The sequence below is a fragment of the Bos indicus genome, chromosome 23, assembly GCF_029378745.1.
Source record: "Bos indicus isolate NIAB-ARS_2022 breed Sahiwal x Tharparkar chromosome 23, NIAB-ARS_B.indTharparkar_mat_pri_1.0, whole genome shotgun sequence".
NCBI lineage: Eukaryota > Metazoa > Chordata > Mammalia > Artiodactyla > Bovidae > Bos > Bos indicus.
The window spans coordinates 9,256,979-9,272,651 of NC_091782.1; the positions used below are offsets into that span (position 1 = coordinate 9,256,979).

The 15,673-nt window shown below is 55.8% G+C and overlaps 1 protein-coding gene across 1 annotated transcript in view; it reads left to right on the top strand.

Annotated features, from left to right (window-relative positions):
• Positions 1-15,673, top strand: part of ITPR3 (inositol 1,4,5-trisphosphate receptor type 3) — a 68,174-nt gene that overhangs the window by 6,471 nt on the left and 46,030 nt on the right. Inside the window, exon 2 of the mRNA XM_070777840.1 lies at positions 8,241-8,311. Coding sequence (XP_070633941.1) covers positions 8,241-8,311 — 71 coding nt within the window. The remainder of the gene's footprint in view (positions 1-8,240; positions 8,312-15,673) is intronic.

Here is a 15,673-nt window from a genome sequence, read left to right on the forward strand (position 1 = left end):
GCAATGGGTGGACTTTCCCAAGTATTTACAGCTCTGGTCTGTGCTGTCCTTTTGACCCCTTACCACCATCTGGAGGCATATATAAAATTTATAAAAGCAGGGAAAGGGACTTCCCTAGTGGGCGAGTGATTAAGACGCCACACTCCAGTGCAGGGGGCACAGGTTCGATGCCTGGTTGGAGAACTAAGGTCCCTCGTGTCTCGCAGTGCTGCAAAAAAAAAAAAAAAAAGGAGAGAATTATTTAGAACACATATATCCACCACTGGACTGCAAGGAGATCCAACCAGTCCATTCTGAAGGAGATCAGCCTGGGATTTCTTTGGAAGGAATGATGCTAAAGCTGAAACTCCAGTACTTTGGCCACCTCATGCGAAGAGTTGACTCATTGGAAAAGACTCTGATGCTGGGAGGGATTGGGGGCAGGAGGAGAAGGGGACGACAGAGGATGAGATGGCTGGATGGCATCACTGACTCCATGGACGTGAGTCTGAGTGAACTCCGGGAGTTGGTGATGGACAGGGAGGCCTGGCGTGCTGCGATTCATGATGTCGCAAAGAGTCGGACACGACTGAGTGACTGAACTGAACTGAGACCTAGTGATTGTTTACATTTTGCCATACTTACTGTGCTTATTTTTTTATTGAAGTGTTTCATGGTAAATTACACGCAGTGCATGTTTTCGCCTCTACATCCTTCATTTTACATTCCTAAGAAATAGGCTGTGTTCCTGTGTGACCGCAGTCCTGTCATCACACCAGTTAGTAATTTCCGAATAGCATCCAATGCCGGATCCATAGGCCAAGCCACTCCATTGTTCTCAGTCTGGCCTCGACCACCGCTGTCTTTAAATTAGGATCTGATCAAGGTCCACGTGTTAATTTGATTCACAATGCCTCCGGAGTCTCCTTTAATCTGAAGCAGCGCCTGCTCCCATTTCTTTCTTCCTCACCCTGATGGGGAGGCTATAGACAGTCTCCCTTTGTGGAGTCATCAGGGCTGCCCCGCAGGGTCTGAAGCTGGGTGGCCTAGGGCTCGGGGCTCCCCTGCGGAGGCCCCTCCAGCCTCAGTTATTAGGCAGGTTGGACGGGCCCAGAGCCCATGCCCTGGATGGAGCGCAGGAGAGAGGCCTGGGGGTGGGCTGGGTGGCCCAGGGTTGCCTGTCTTCTGTGCCTTTTCTCAGCTCTCTTGTCTCTCCTGCTCCCCGTCGCTCTTCTCCTTGGCCTAATAGAGACCCCAGGACTTGCCAGAGCCTACCCACCCCTGAGAGCCAGAAATCCAGGCCTGTGGGCAGAGGCAGTGCTTTGAAAGCTTGTGCCCTGGCCAAGGGTCTTTATTTCTGTCTGGTCAGGTTTAATCACATTTGCTGCCTCTGTTCCTTGCTGGGGAGACTCTTGGGGTTCCCCAAGAGCCTGAGTATGTGGCTTGCTGTCCTTTCTAGACATAAGCTCTCTGAAAGGATGAGCCATGCTTATTTTGAAGTCCATATACTCTGGTCCCTTTGGTGGCTCCGGGTGGATCCTTGGTAAAGAAAGACGTGTAGAGGTCAGGTTTATGGGTATTTTTCTGCAAAGATGCAGAAGTGGACTGCTTTTCTCTGATGAGCCAGGGATCCCAGCCAGTGAACCTGGGTTACTTGCCCAGCATTCCTCCCCACCCACACCAGTGGATGTGACCGAGTATTTGGGGAGGGGGAATCCAAGGCCTCCATCCACCACCAGTCGATCCCAGTGTTCTGACAGTGCCTGCTTTGGGAATGGCCTACCGTGGGTCTGGCCTAGATCTGTGGGGTGGTGGCCAGTGCCCTGGGCTGGGGAGTCAGGAGATCTGGGGTCTGGAACTGGCTGTTCCTTTAACCGTGCGGCCTGAGCTCCTTGGTCTCCCCCTGCACCTCTCTTTCCCAGGCTAGATCAGGGAGGGGCTGTCTAGGGACCCTTGAGGGTCTCTCCAGTCTGCAGGCCTCTTTCCTCAGCTGCTTCTCTGATAGTCACTTGCACCACTTCTAGCTCCTCCTCCTTATCTAATCTTTCCTGGCAGCACTGACCCGCCCCACTACCTTTTCCAGGGCTTCCACCTGATCTCAAAGTCCACCCTGGGCAGAATGGGGCCTATGCCCCTGGATGCATCTGCCTTTCTCTCTTCCTTCCCAAGGTCTTGGGGTGCAGGCCCTGGAGCATTTTCAGGACAGCGCCCTCCACATCCTTCTAGAGCAGAACTGTCCACTACCTCCTGTTCAGAGGGTCCAGGGCAGGCCTGCCCACCGACTTGCTGCCGGACCCTCCCTCTCCTCTCACCCCCTCCCCTTGTCCACCCTGCTGATCCCTCCTGGGCCCTGCACGGTGCAAGCTCAGACCCATCTTGTGTCTCCCACTGTCCTCAGTTGGCGAGAGTGTAGGACGCAGCTCCTGTTCTCACAGGACTCAGCATGGTGGACAGGAGCTTCCAGAGGGTGGGGACCACACCCAGCATATCCCTTCGCAGTAAAGTTTTGTGGGACGGATGGAGACCTAGATTGTACAAATGCCATCAGCTACCAGCTGCGTGGACCAGGTGGTTCCTTTAACTCTGTGAACCTTACTGGACTGTGGTAAGAATGGGATGAGGTACTAGGTGTAAAAACGATTTATAAAGTAAACGTGTTCTGCACAGTGGAGCGTCGGTTCTTCTAAAGTGATCTTGGCTGAGGCGCCCCCCCCCCACTTTAGTTGTTGGTGACGGACAGGGAACTCGCAGGAGCGGAGGTGCGGCCGGCCTTGGAGGTGGCAGGACGCGGGGGCGGGGCGGGGGGGAGCAGACAGAGATAACAGGGCTGGCTGAACGCGGGCGGGAATAGGCCATTCCCCAGCTCTTGGACGGGGATGGAGGCGCCCAGGCGGGGAGGGGACGGGGAAGCGAGGGGCAGCTTCTCCCAGGAGAGCCCGGCTCTGGTTACGGCGCCAGGTGCGCATCGGAAGCCGGACACCTGTGACCAGACTAGTACAGCCCACACAGATGCCCCCACCTTGAGGGAGAATGGGGGGGGTACGGCCGGGATGTGGGTGCCACCAGTGGGAAGGGCTCCCCCGGGGCCGCCCCTCGCGGGCTCCCTGGCTGGGGAGGAAAGCGCGGGCGCTGGCGGCTCGTCCCCACCTCTTCGCGCCCGCCTCCTGCCGCCCCCGGGCGAGCCTGGCCCGGGCCCAGCGTCCTGGCGGCGGCTTGCAGTGGGAGGCAGGCTGGGGCGAGGCCGTGCTCGCATTCCCTCCGCGACGCGGTTGGGGCGACGGCCGCACGCGGGGAGGCGAGTTTCGTTCCGCGGCGGGGGCGGGGCCGGGGCTGGCCGGGAGCGCTCTGCGGCCTCCGCGAGTAGGCGGGGCCTCACCGGCCGGGGCGGGGCCTCACCGGCCGGGGCGGGGCCTCACCGGCCGGGGCGGGGCCTCACCGGCCGGGGCGGGACTTCAGGGGGCCTCGGTGGACCGGGGTGGGGCTTCAGGGGGCCTCTGCGGATCGGGGCGGGGCTTCAGGGGGGGCCTCGGCGGGCCGGGGCGGGGCTTCAGGGGGCCTCTGCGCCGGGCTCGGCGACCACCTCTCCGCCTCTCGCTCTACCCAGAGGCTCTAAAGTCTCGGCCGCGCCCTCTGAGGCTCCCACTCCATCGAAACTTAGCTGTCGGAAGTCCCGGCCCTCGTTCCTCCCTCTGGTCTCGGGTCTTTCTCTCCGCAGTCCGTCCGATAAGGGCTTTCCCGCTTATCTGTTAATAGCTTCACGGCACACCCCTCCCTTCCCCGCCCCCCCGATAGCACCTTCTTGGGATGCCTCAGTCCTGAGGAGGAGCTTCTGAGGGACGGAGGGGAGACTTCCGCGGGCGCGCTGCGGGGCAGTTTGGGACCTCCTAAACACCCTGCCGCTGGCTGCCCTCTTTGCCTACGGGCTTGGTGGAGGGCTGCCCTCCAGATGGGAAATGAAATGATGGGGAGGGCGAGGTGCCATCCCTCAGAGGCTGCAGGGGAGGGGTGCGGAATGTTCCCAAGCTGTGCTGATTTTGCTCATCCAGGACCCGCACTTGGAGAAGGGAGGGAGTGGGATGTTGGATCCCGGAGGAAGTCCTGAAAGTCCCTGTCCGTCTTCCTGATGCCTTCCTGGAGCCCCGTGCCTTTTTAATTTCATGGCCCACATGGCTTGCTTCTCTGTTCTGGTCGCCCATACAGACCATTCCTGTCCCCTCTTGGCTGCCGATCTGGGATGTTTTCCTTTCTGACCTTGCTTGCAGCTCTGCTGGAAGCCAAGCTCCGCTCCTGACCAACCCCTCCCCTTCTCTAAGAGGCTTCAGCTTGCACTCCCCAAATGTGCTCTGCTCTCTGTAAACCACTGGGCACTGGGGAGGGGCTCAGTGGGAGACAGCAGGGCTTCAGAAGCTATGCCAGAGTGGGCGGGGACAGAAGGACATCCACATGATGACCAGGCACATTTGTGCCAGGGGGATTAGGAAAAGCACGCCAGGCATCCAAACTTGCTTGTCCTTTTTTCTGCACGTGTGACCCAGACAAAGAGTTCCCAGGAGAGGGATGGAGGGTTTCTGAGGTGAGGATGGGTTTTCCTCAGACTGGGAGTCTCTGGGGAGATGGCCTCTACAGGGCCTTATGCATTGGTCAAGATGGAGGCTGTGGGGGTACCCCAGCCTCTCTCGGTTGCCCTGACTTCCATAATGCCCTCTGGCTGTCCGGTACCCCCAGCAGTGCCAGGTCCCAGGCCCGCCCCGACTTCCTCCCCTCCCCTGCCCAAACTTACCATCCTGCAACCCCTCCTCTCAGGGCTTTGCCAAGAGACAGCCAGCTAATCTGATTCACTAATGTCTTACAGGAAATTCTATGAATTATTCAAGGCTCTGCACAGCTCTTGCCTCTTCTCTCACACCTTCTCTGATTGGCCAAGCTCTGACCTCTCCCTTTCTTGGACAGAATCCACAGCTGGTACCATCAGTTGGCACCCATGCGTATTCCTTAGATCATGAACTCTTCTGAGTCTGTGACTTGTCTTCCCAGTGAGGTTTTGAACTCCCTGAGGCAGAGACCTTATCTTTTGCTTCTCGTGTGCTTCCTTCAGTAGCTAGTAAAATGATTAATTCACTCAGTGTGTATTCCCAGTGTGCCACTCCGTGCCAGACAGGTGGTCCAGGTGCTGGGGATACAGGAGGAAGCAATACAGACACATCCCTGTCCTCATGAACCTTCCATCTCAGGTCAGGGAGGAATAGGACCCCAAATAAACTCTGCAGCAGGCCAAGTGGTGATGTGGAGAACAGTGAGGCGGGCAGGGGGATGAGAAGTGTGAGAGAGAGAGCAGTCCACAGTTTTCAAAAGGGCAGGGAGGGAGCCTGGCCACAGGAACGGGTCATCTGAGCTGAGATCTGAAGGAGATGAGAGAGGGGTGGAGCTAGGAAGGTGTCTAGGGTAGAGAGTGCCAGGCAGAGGGAAGAGCTGAGATCAAGTCTCTTGGAAGGTTTGAGGAGCCTGGAGGAGGACGGAGGGCTGGAGCAGAGTGGGCCAGGGGCGGGGGTGGTGGGGTGGGGAGGAGATGAGGTGTGAGAGATGAAGGGGTCTTGTGAGTTCTTGCCTTACCCTCTGAGATGGGTGGTTTTGGAGGTTCCCAGCAGAGCACTGCCCTCATTTGACTGACCTTTTCAAGGAATCCATTTGCTGCTATGTGGAGGACAGGCTGTAGAGGTGAGAGGGGTGTTAGGAGACAGTGATACCAGGTGAGAGCCGCTGGGTGCCTGGACCAAGTGGTGTTGGCGTGATGAAAAGTCAGATTCTGTACATAATAAAAAAAATTTTTATTGAAGTACAATTGATTTACAGTGTTGTGTTAACTTCTGCTGTACAGCAAAGTGACTCATTTATACATATATATTATTTTCCATTGTGATTTCATCACATGATATTGAATGTAGTTCCCTGTGCTCTGCAGTAGGACCTTGTTTCTCTCCCTCCTCTGTATAATAGTTTGCATCCGCTCCTCCCAAACTCCAGTCTCTCCGTCCCTCCCTGACGTCCCCCGCCCCCTGCAGCAACCCCAAGTCTCTATGTCTGTGTCTGTTCTCTATGTCTGTGAGTCTGTTTCTGTTGCATAGATAGGTTTATTTTTGTCATATTTTAGACTCAGATTCCGTACATATTTTAATGATAAAGCCCACAGCGTTTCCTCACAGGTTAGCTGTGAGAGGTGAGCGAGAGGACCAGGCAATTGGAAGGAGGGATTAGCTGGATGGAGAGAGGGCATCAAGAAGAGCAGGAGCTCCGCGTTGGGAACGTGCTGAATTTGCGATTCCTGTGGACATCCAAGTGGAGACGTGGAGTGGGTGGTTAGATTACGAATCTGGAGTTTGAGGGAAGAGGGACAGAGGAGGTGGAGGCGGAAGTTATCAGTAAATTTACAAGCCGTGCTTTGAACCCGTGCGTGGCCAAGATGCCCAAGGGCCTGAGTGCTGGTGGAGGAGAGAGAATGGAGCTGGAGGCTGGGAATGGGGAGGGGTCTGAGTGGGTCCTCACAGCAGGTCCTTTTCTCCCCTTCCTGAGGCTGCACCTGTTGCCTTCAAAGCCCAGCTCTGCTGCTTGCTGGCTGTGTGTCCTCGGCCGGATCATTTGCCCTCTCCGTATCTCCTGCAAAATGGAGGAACTCCTGCAAAAACAGGGGAGACTTAGAAAATTAAATAATATATGAAAACATTAGAAGCAAAATCCTGCTTGCTGTCATTATTGTTACTGTGGACTGTGTCGTGCTGGTGATTCCTAAGGGGAAACCCCAGGCTCCTGTCCTCAGGGAACTCATGGTCTAGACACCGCGAGGAGCCCCAGAGGAGACACGGCCGCGGGAGAGGCCAGGACCCGGCGCTGTGGGAACACAGGGCTAGGTGGGTAGGGGATGCGGCAGGCGGGAGGGCACTGGCCAAGGAAGGAGGGACTGAAGATAAAGGGATGAAAGAATGGAGGGGCTTGGAGGGGAGCGGGGGCGGCTGCTGGGACCACTCTGTGGAGGTGAGAGCTCCAGGGACCTTGGGATCAACCAGAGATTTTAGCACAGCTAGGGCAGGGAGGTTGTGAGGCTGGCTAGGGAGTGGGTGGAGGTCAGATCACAAAAGGCCTTGTTGGCCAGTCCAAGGAGGGGAGGACCAGAAGGAGGCTTTGGAATTAGCTCTGTGACTTGAGACAAATTAGTGTTCAAACCCAGTTTCCTCCTCTATAAAATAGTGTTCATGACTAGCCCCCTGCGGTGAGTTGGTAAGAATTCAGAGGCGGAGGTTGTGAAGTGCTGAGATAGAGCTGGCCTCTGAGATGGTGGGTCGTCATCGTCACCATCATAGTGTTAGAGGCTTGTGTGGCGTTGAAGAATGTTAAATGTGGGCATGGATGGATGGGTGGGTGGGTGTCCTCCAGAGACTCAGGATTAACCCCGGCCAGGATAGAGGGGAGGAATTTCGGGCCCAGGGTGACCACAGCGGAGGGTGTGGAATGGGCCTGATGGAGGCTGGGAAGGTTTGTTGTCTTGTCTTTGAGACGCAGAGGCTGCCCCCTAGGCTGCTGTCTCATCAGCGTTTCTCCCGGGTTGCTTCAGTCTCTCTCTGCCTGTGCTTCTTACCCTGTTTGTCTTTCTGACTCTGTCTTTTCTGTCTCTCTGTGTCTCTCCGAGGCTCTGTCTCTCGGTCCCCCTTCTCTCTCCCTCCTCCATCAGGTCTGGGTGGGGTCTGAGGGCCGTGACAGGAGTTAGGTGGGCAGTGTGTGGCAGCCCAGGCTGGCCGCAGACCCCCAGGACGCAGCTCCAGCGGGTGAGGGCAGTGGCAGACTCCATGCGTCTCTGTGCTTTTTGTGGGGGCTCCCCCACCCCCACCCAGGGGACCTCGCCTTTTAACAGTGGCGCCCGGAAAGACGGTGACTTGATGGTATGGGATCGTCAGTGATGGAGGGAGAGGTTTCTTTCTTTTGTGTAAGTATAGTTGACATACAGTGATGTGTTAGCTACTGCTGTACAGCAAGGTGATTCAGTTTGACATGCATGCATTCTGTTTTACATTCTTTTCCATTCCAGAATGTAGTTCTCCGTGCTGCTCAGTAACAGCCTGTTGCTCACCCATTCCATGTATAAAAGTTTACATCTGCTAACCCAGCCTTCCATTCTGTCCCTCGTGCGGTCTCTTTGGAGGCCTTCCTGGTGCCCTGGGCCGCCTGGGCAGGCGGGCATCTTCTTTGTGCTGACTCGCTGCCTCATCCCGCAGGTTGGTGGATGACCGCTGTGTGGTGGAGCCCGCGGCTGGTGACCTGGACAACCCCCCTAAGAAGTTCCGAGGTGAGTCCTCTGAGCCCCCGCCAAGTCCTGGGCGGGTGGGTCAGGCTGGGTGCCCGCAGCCCTCGTGTGGTCTGTGGAACCCCCGTTGGCCAAAGGATGCCTTCTTGTCAGGGTGGCCTCTGTCTTCACTTTTGTGGGGGCACACGGTACTTCTCAGGGGCACACCCACTTCTGGCCATGGGGGCCTGTCCTCCCCTGACCTTCCCGCCACCCGCAAGGCTCTCTGCGTGACTGGGTGTTTCCTGAGGACCTGCTCAGCCATGAGGAGGCCCAGGCTGCAAGCCCTGCTCTATGCCGCCTGGTGTGGGGACTGGAGCCCCCGCTGCCCTCCTCCCTCCTCCCAGCCCCGGTTGTGACTGTATCCTCGGCCCCAGGCGGCATGGGTGACTCCTGCCCGAGGGGGCTTGTGGTGTGGGCTCTGGCTCTGCCGTGTGACTCTGGGCATCCGCCTGCACGCTCTGTGTGCCCTGCAGTCTGCGGGCTCCTCCGCCTGCCCTGCGGGCCTGGGGCTGAAACCCTGCTGCCCCTGCGCCCAGCTGGGGAAGCTGTCATTGTGGTGACTCCCTGTGAGGCTGAGGCAGGCAGACGGATCCTGGGTGTGGTGGGCAGGGTGGGAGCGGGCCGCGACACGCCGGGCGGTGCCGTCTGTCTGCCCACGTGGCTGCTCCTTGGGGAGAGGTCAGCTGGGATTGTCCCGAGAGGGATGCGGTTGATGGAGGGAGCAGGATTCAAGAGGGCCCTGCGGCCTCCTGGGCTGTCTGCCGGGGGGCCTTGCCGGTCCATTGGAGTACAGAGGAGACAGAGGGGGTCCCCCCGGGCCACAGGGGACCCACATCTGCTGTTCTGCTTCCATCGCATGCCTGAGTGGGCTCTTAGGTCGGGGCGTGCCTGGCCACGTGTTCTCTTTGTCCAGCCCTGTCTGGCCACACTCCCTCACCTTTTCCCCGACCCTGGGCCCCTCCCTGGTTCCCACCAGCACCGCCCGTGTTCCTCATCTTTATCGGCCGTGCTCTTGATAAAGGCGGAGGGTGCTTGTGCGGGCCACCTGCTTGGAGACGCAGCTCGGACCGCCCTGGTCCTGAAGTGGGGGCGGGGGGCAGTTAGGGTGAGGGCAGGGACACACCCGCACTTTCCTGGAGCCAGAAAGAGGAGAGCTTGCACTTTTCTGCTCTGGCTGAGGGCTTCGTGCAAGTTCTTAGGAAGAACTTAGGACTGGATGGCGTGGTGAGGGTCCCGAGGCTGGGCTGAGCCGGGTGGGGGTGACCGGGGCCGACAGGAGAAGAGAAGATGGCGGTGTGGCCGTGTGTGGAGTCAGCTGTGCTGCGAGGTGGGAGGTGCTGACGGACAGTGGGGTGTGGTGGACCAAGGCTTGCCCTGGAGTTCCCGGAGACAGAGTTTGGGGCCAGTTTTTGACAACAAAACCTCTACTTAGCAGAACAAGTGCTCCTTTGACTTCTTGCCCTCCTCCCGCCCCCTCCTTTCTCTTCCTCCTTATGTCCCAAAGCCCGTGAGCAGGGCCCCCCCCCAGCCTTGGGGGCTGCCCCGTGATCCCCGGAGACACCCGGGGGGCTCAGCCTCCAGCTTCCTTCCTGCCCCTGCTGCCCTTGGCCTGGGTGTCGGGGTGAGGCGGGCCGAGACCCTCTGGACCCCCTGGGGCCCTGTGTGGACCTGAGAAGAAGCCCACCCTCTGAGACAGGGGTCCATGCGACACCCTGGCTGGTGGGTGTTCGCCAGAGTGAGAACCTGGGGTGAGAGACGTGGGCACAGACCTTTCCAGCTTCGAGACCAGGGTCCCCCCCAACCCTGGAGCCTGGCCTCTCGCTGTTCTGTGTTTCTCCTGCAAACAGCCCTGGAGGGAGAACCCCCCCAGGGTGTGGGGGCCTCAGCAGGCATCTAGAACTTGCCTAGAACTCTCAGGGATGGCCGGCGTGCCGTTTCCTGAGGCCGCCTGGGGGGCCTCGCCCTGGCTGGGAGTTGCGTCTTGCCCTCTCTCCCCACGCGGCGTGTTCCCCCTTCCCCTGCCACCGACCCTGGAGGTCCCCAGGCGGGGCGGCCAAGCCCGTGAAGCCCCTGCCCGGCCTCCATCGGCCTCTGGTTAGCTCCCTGCTTGTGGTCTCAGCTCCGGTACCTCCCAGGGCCGTCCCAAGCCCCGACATGCTCAGGGAATTCTTTCTGGAGCTGGCAGGGCCCCGGGAGGCCCAGCCTGCAGGCGCCCCAGTGTGTCGGGCACCATGCGCCAGCCTGGCCTCCCTGGCCTCCGCTTCGCTGCAGGGGCCTCGGGTTAGGGCCTTGGGTTATGGCTCCCGTGAGTCCTGCTCTCCCGCTGGGCCGGGTCTGCGCAGGGTCCGTCCCACAGCCCTCTCCTCCTCCAGGCTGGCGCTGGAGGCCCAGTGTAGAATGACGCGCCTCCGGTCTCCCTGGGAAGCTCCGCGTTCGCATCCCTGCTAGGCAACCCCAAGAAGAGGGTAGAGGTCACCTACCCCATCCAGGGGGGGCAGGTGCTGGGGCGGGGCTAGATGAGGGGACTTCCTGTGCTTCACACTGGGTGCCCTCCACCCCCAGCCTCAGGCCTCTGCTCTCCCTCCCCGTCTTCAAGCCCGGTTCATTGTTACTTGTATTGTTATTAAGATCCATTTCAACTACTGAAAAGAGCGTGTGAAGACAGCGTACCCATGACTGAGCTCTCTCAAATCCTTTCTGCCCTGGTTATTTCAGGTCCTCTTCATTCTTTTTTAATATTTAATTTTTTTTTTGTTTTAAGGGAGAATGACATTGAAACATGTATAAAGTCCTCTTCATTCTTAAAGAGACGGCATCTTATGCCGAAGCCCGCTGTGTCTTCCCTGACTTCTCTCCCTTCCCGTTCCCCAGAGGCAGACACGCTCAGAAAACCTCATCCAGGGGCCTGCTTTTGCTACTAACATGTAGAGACATTTGCATGAGTTATGTAGGGTATTCTTTTCCATTTTTCCAACCCCACATATTAAAGGTAGCCTTCCGTACAGACCTTTCTGCAGTTTTTTCCTGCTGCACTGTTGTGGGGATTTATCTGTATTGATCCCTGTGGCTCTAGTTCATCTGTTCAGTTGCTGCGTAATACTCCACTGGGTGAGCCAACTGCAGTCCTTTATTCGGTTCTGTTGTGATGAACCTTTACTTCGTTCGCAGTTTTTGACAGTTGCCAACAATGCCGCTGTGGGCACCCTGTGCACACGTGTCTCCCTGAGCTCGCGGGCAAGGGTTTCTCGGGTGTGTTCCGAGGGGGGCTGACCCCGGTGGGTGGCAGCTCTTCTGTCTCACTAGGACTGGCCCCCGCTGCCTTCCTTGGGGGCTGTGCGGGCTCACCCCCACTCACCCCCGACACACTGTGGGTGCCCTTACTGCAGCCCCATCCTGGTTTTGTCCCGCTTAAATGTCTTCCAGCCAGCTGGGTGTGAAATGGCATCTCACTGTGGTTTTAATTTGCATTCCTCTGACTACTGAGACGGGAACATCTTTTCATATGTTTATGGGGTACTTAGAATTTTATTCTTCATCTTTTCTTTTTTTCCTTTTTATAAAAGGGATACAAATACAGACTTTAGGATCCAGATGAGAGCACTGGTGCCCCCCCCCCACCTCTCCTGTCCCCATTTCCAGGGACAGCCCCACTGGAGAATCTAACTAGGTAATTTACTCATCCGGTTACACCTCAGAACACTGTGCAGGCATCCTTCAGGAACTTGCTCTCACACCCTCACCCATCTCCATTGTTGTTCCTCTGGGGAACCACTTTCTTCAGCTTCTTATGCGTCCTCCCCGTGGTTCTTCTTGCAAATGCAAACGTATATTTAGACTCCCCGCCTTTTTCACCCTGGGGTAGCATTGTTTTTTGGGGCCATACCCACAAGGCATTGGTATCCTAGTTCCTTAGCCTGGGATCAGGGGTCAAAACCGCTTCCCTTGCAGTCAAACACTGGACCACCAGGGAAGACCCTGGGGTGGTATTCTATATACTCAGTTCTATATCTTTGCTCTTTTTACTTTGTGAGTCTTGCTGTGGATAGATCCTACTGGAGACCTTTCTATATTGGTACATAGAGATCTTGAACCCTCTTTCCCTTTTTTTTTTCTTTTAAAAACTCATTTGTATCCGTATTCCTGGACAACTGTGAAAACTGTTCCTACAGATGATCTAATTTTAAGCATTTCAAAAATATTTATTTTTTAATTGTGGTGAATAGCTACACAAACTTTACCATCATATTCATTTTTAAGTGTATCGTGTATTGTACTGTTCAGTCACTAAGTTGTGTCTGATTCTGTGACCCCATGGACTACAGCACACCAGACTTCCTGTCCTTCACCATCTCCTGGAGTTTGCTCAGTCTCATGTCCATTTAGTTGGTGATGGGATCAAACCATGTGAACCTCTGTCGTCCCCTTCTCCTCCTGCCTTCAATCTTTCCCAGCATCAGGGTCTTTTCCTGTGAGGTGGCTCTTCACATCAGGTGGCCATATCATTGGAGCAGTAGCTTCAGCATCAGTCCTTCCAATGAATATTCAGGGTTGATTTCCTTTAGGATTGACTGGTTTGATCTCCTTGCAGTCCAAGAGACTTTTACAAGTCTTCTCTGGCACCACAATTCGAAAGCGTCAGTTCTTCGGCACTCAACCTTCTTTATGGTCCAACTCACATTTGTACGTGACTACTGAAAAGACTATAGCTTTGACTATTTGGACCTTTGTTGACAAAGTGTACAGGTCGTGGGAATTCTGTGGTAGTTCAGTGGTTAGGACTCTGTGCTTTTATTGCTGAGGGCCCCTGTTCGATACTTGGTCAGGAAACTAAGATCCTGCAAGTTGCACCGCCTGGCCAAAAAAAAAAAAAAAAAAAATGTATGGGTGTACAGGTCAATGACATTAAGCACTCTCATCAGCTGTCACCACCGTCCATCCACAGAACTGCTTTCCTTTGGTAAAATGAAGCTCTATATCCATTAAATAATAACTCCCCATTCACACCCCATTCCCCCCACCCCACCATCCGACTTCCTGTCTCTATGAATCTGATTAGTCTAAGTACTTCACATGAGTAGAATCATACAGTATTTGTTCTTTGGGGACTGGCATGTCTCACTTAGCCTAATTGCTCCAGGGTTTACCCAGGTTGCAGCCTGGATTTCTGACCCTCCCCTGCCACTGCGCCACAGCTGTCCCTCACATGGCTCCATTGTAATTTATTTAACCAGTCCGCTTCAATGGGCCATGGCCTGTTTCCAGTCTTTATCATTCTCAACAGTGTTGCTGCAAGACCCTTGCCCCTCGTCACGTTTTTTAAAACTGAGGTTTGTTTATTTATTTTTGGCTGCGCTGGATCTTGTTGCTGCACACGGACTTTTCTCCAGTGGCGACACGGGGGCTCTCGTCGTGGTGGCTTCTCTTGTTGGGGAACAGAGGCTCTGGGGAGCCCAGGCTTCGGTGGTTGTGGCACACAGGCTCTGTTGCCCCATGGCATGTGGAATCTTCCCAGACCAGGGGTCGAACCCGCGTCCCCTGCGTTGGCAGGCGGATTCCTAACCTCTGGGCCACCAGGGAAGTCCTCTCGTCGCTTTGTACAGATGTGCCTGTGCTGTAGGAATGAAGGTGGTGGTGGTGGTTATTCAATGAAGGACCAGTGGTGAAATTGCTGAGTCCAAGGGAAGGGACGTCTGAGTGGGTTCTGATCCAGACTGCAAATTTGCTCCCTGCTGGGGTGGTCCCGTTCAGTGCCTCCCCCAGCAGTGGAACCAGAGAAGGCAAACCCATTCACCCTTTGCATCATTTCTCTGCTTGCTCCCCCAGGTCACCAAATGTGCTTTATTCCAGGAGAGTTTTGCTCACTTGGCCCGTCCCTCCACTCTCTCCCCTCCCCCACCCCAGCAGCATCCTGTCGCTGGTGTAGAGTCTCCAGTGCCACCTTTATAGGCCCGAGTATCGCGGTCACATCTTTATTTCTCATCCCATCAGCTCCTTCAGTGCTCTGCCTGGTGTACACCTTCTACCAGCCACGCACCCTTTAAGTTGCACATCGTTAAGGCTGAATAAGCTTTGCATTCTCTTCTGTAACCACAGTGGAGTCTTCAATGTTCTGTAAGATGAGTCTAAATGTTAAAGATTAGAAACAGGTGTTTACATGATTTATACAGAGCTTATGCATAACTGGCTGCGTAACTTTATTCCCTGTGCTCTGTTCTCGTCTCGAATCCCCTGCTAGTGCTTTTCAACCTTGGTTGAACAGAAGAACCGCTTGGGATTGGGGGTCTGGGTGGGGTGTGCCTTTAAAAATGCATTTCTCTAGGCTTCACCCACTGCCCAGGTCTATGGGGGACCTGAGAGTTTGTGTTTTTTTTAAATCTCCCAACTCCCCTGGATGATTCTACACAGTGGTTTTTGGAGTATTACATACCATAGTCAGGAGGAGAAGGGGACGACAGAGGACGAGATGGTTGGGTGGCATCACCAACTCAATGGACATGAGTTTGAGCAAGCTCTGGGAGATGGTGAAGGACAGGGAAGCCCGGTGTGCTGCAGTTGATGGGGTTGCAAAAAGTTGGACACGACTGAGTGACTAAACAACAGCAGTCAGTTTCTGGGAATGTCAGTTGATTTTATTTAATAAATGAATATCCTCTTGTCTGCAGCCTCACCAGCCCTGTGCCTGGCACCCCTGGTCCATGCCCAAGCACACAGTTCTTACTGTAGGAAACCCCCCGGAGCTCAACTTTTCCTTGGCCTTTGATGCTGCTGCTCCTGTGTGGGCCCAGTTCCCCCTGCCCTTACACCTTTCCTTCTCTCCTCCCTTCTGCCCTGCACTCTGGCAAAAAGGAAGGTTCTGGCCGCTCCTGGATTTGGGCAGGGCCACCTCTGGGCAAAGAGCGAAGCAGTGTGACAGCAGGGAGGTGTGCGCAGGGGTGAACCTCAAGCATGCATTTATTTATTCATTTTACTTTTGGCTGTGCAGGGTCTTCGTTGCTGTGCACGGGCTTTCTCTAGTTGTGGTCAGTGGGGGCTACTCTCTAGTTGCGAGCACAGGCTCTCGGGCACGTGGGCTTTGTTAATTGCGGCTCGAGGGCTCAGTAGTGGTGGTGCACGGGCTTAGTTGCCCCGTGGCATGTATAATCTTCCCGGACCAGGAATCGAACCTGTGTCCCCTGCATTGGCAGTCAGATTCTTAACCACTGGACCACCAGGGAAAGTGAGAGTGAAGTCGCTCAGTCGTGTCCGACTCTTTGCGACCCTGTGGACTGAAGCCTACCAGGCTCCTCCGTCCATGGGATTTTCCAGGCAAGAGTACTGGAGTGGGGTGCCATTTCCTTCTCTGGACCACCAGGGAAGTCTCCC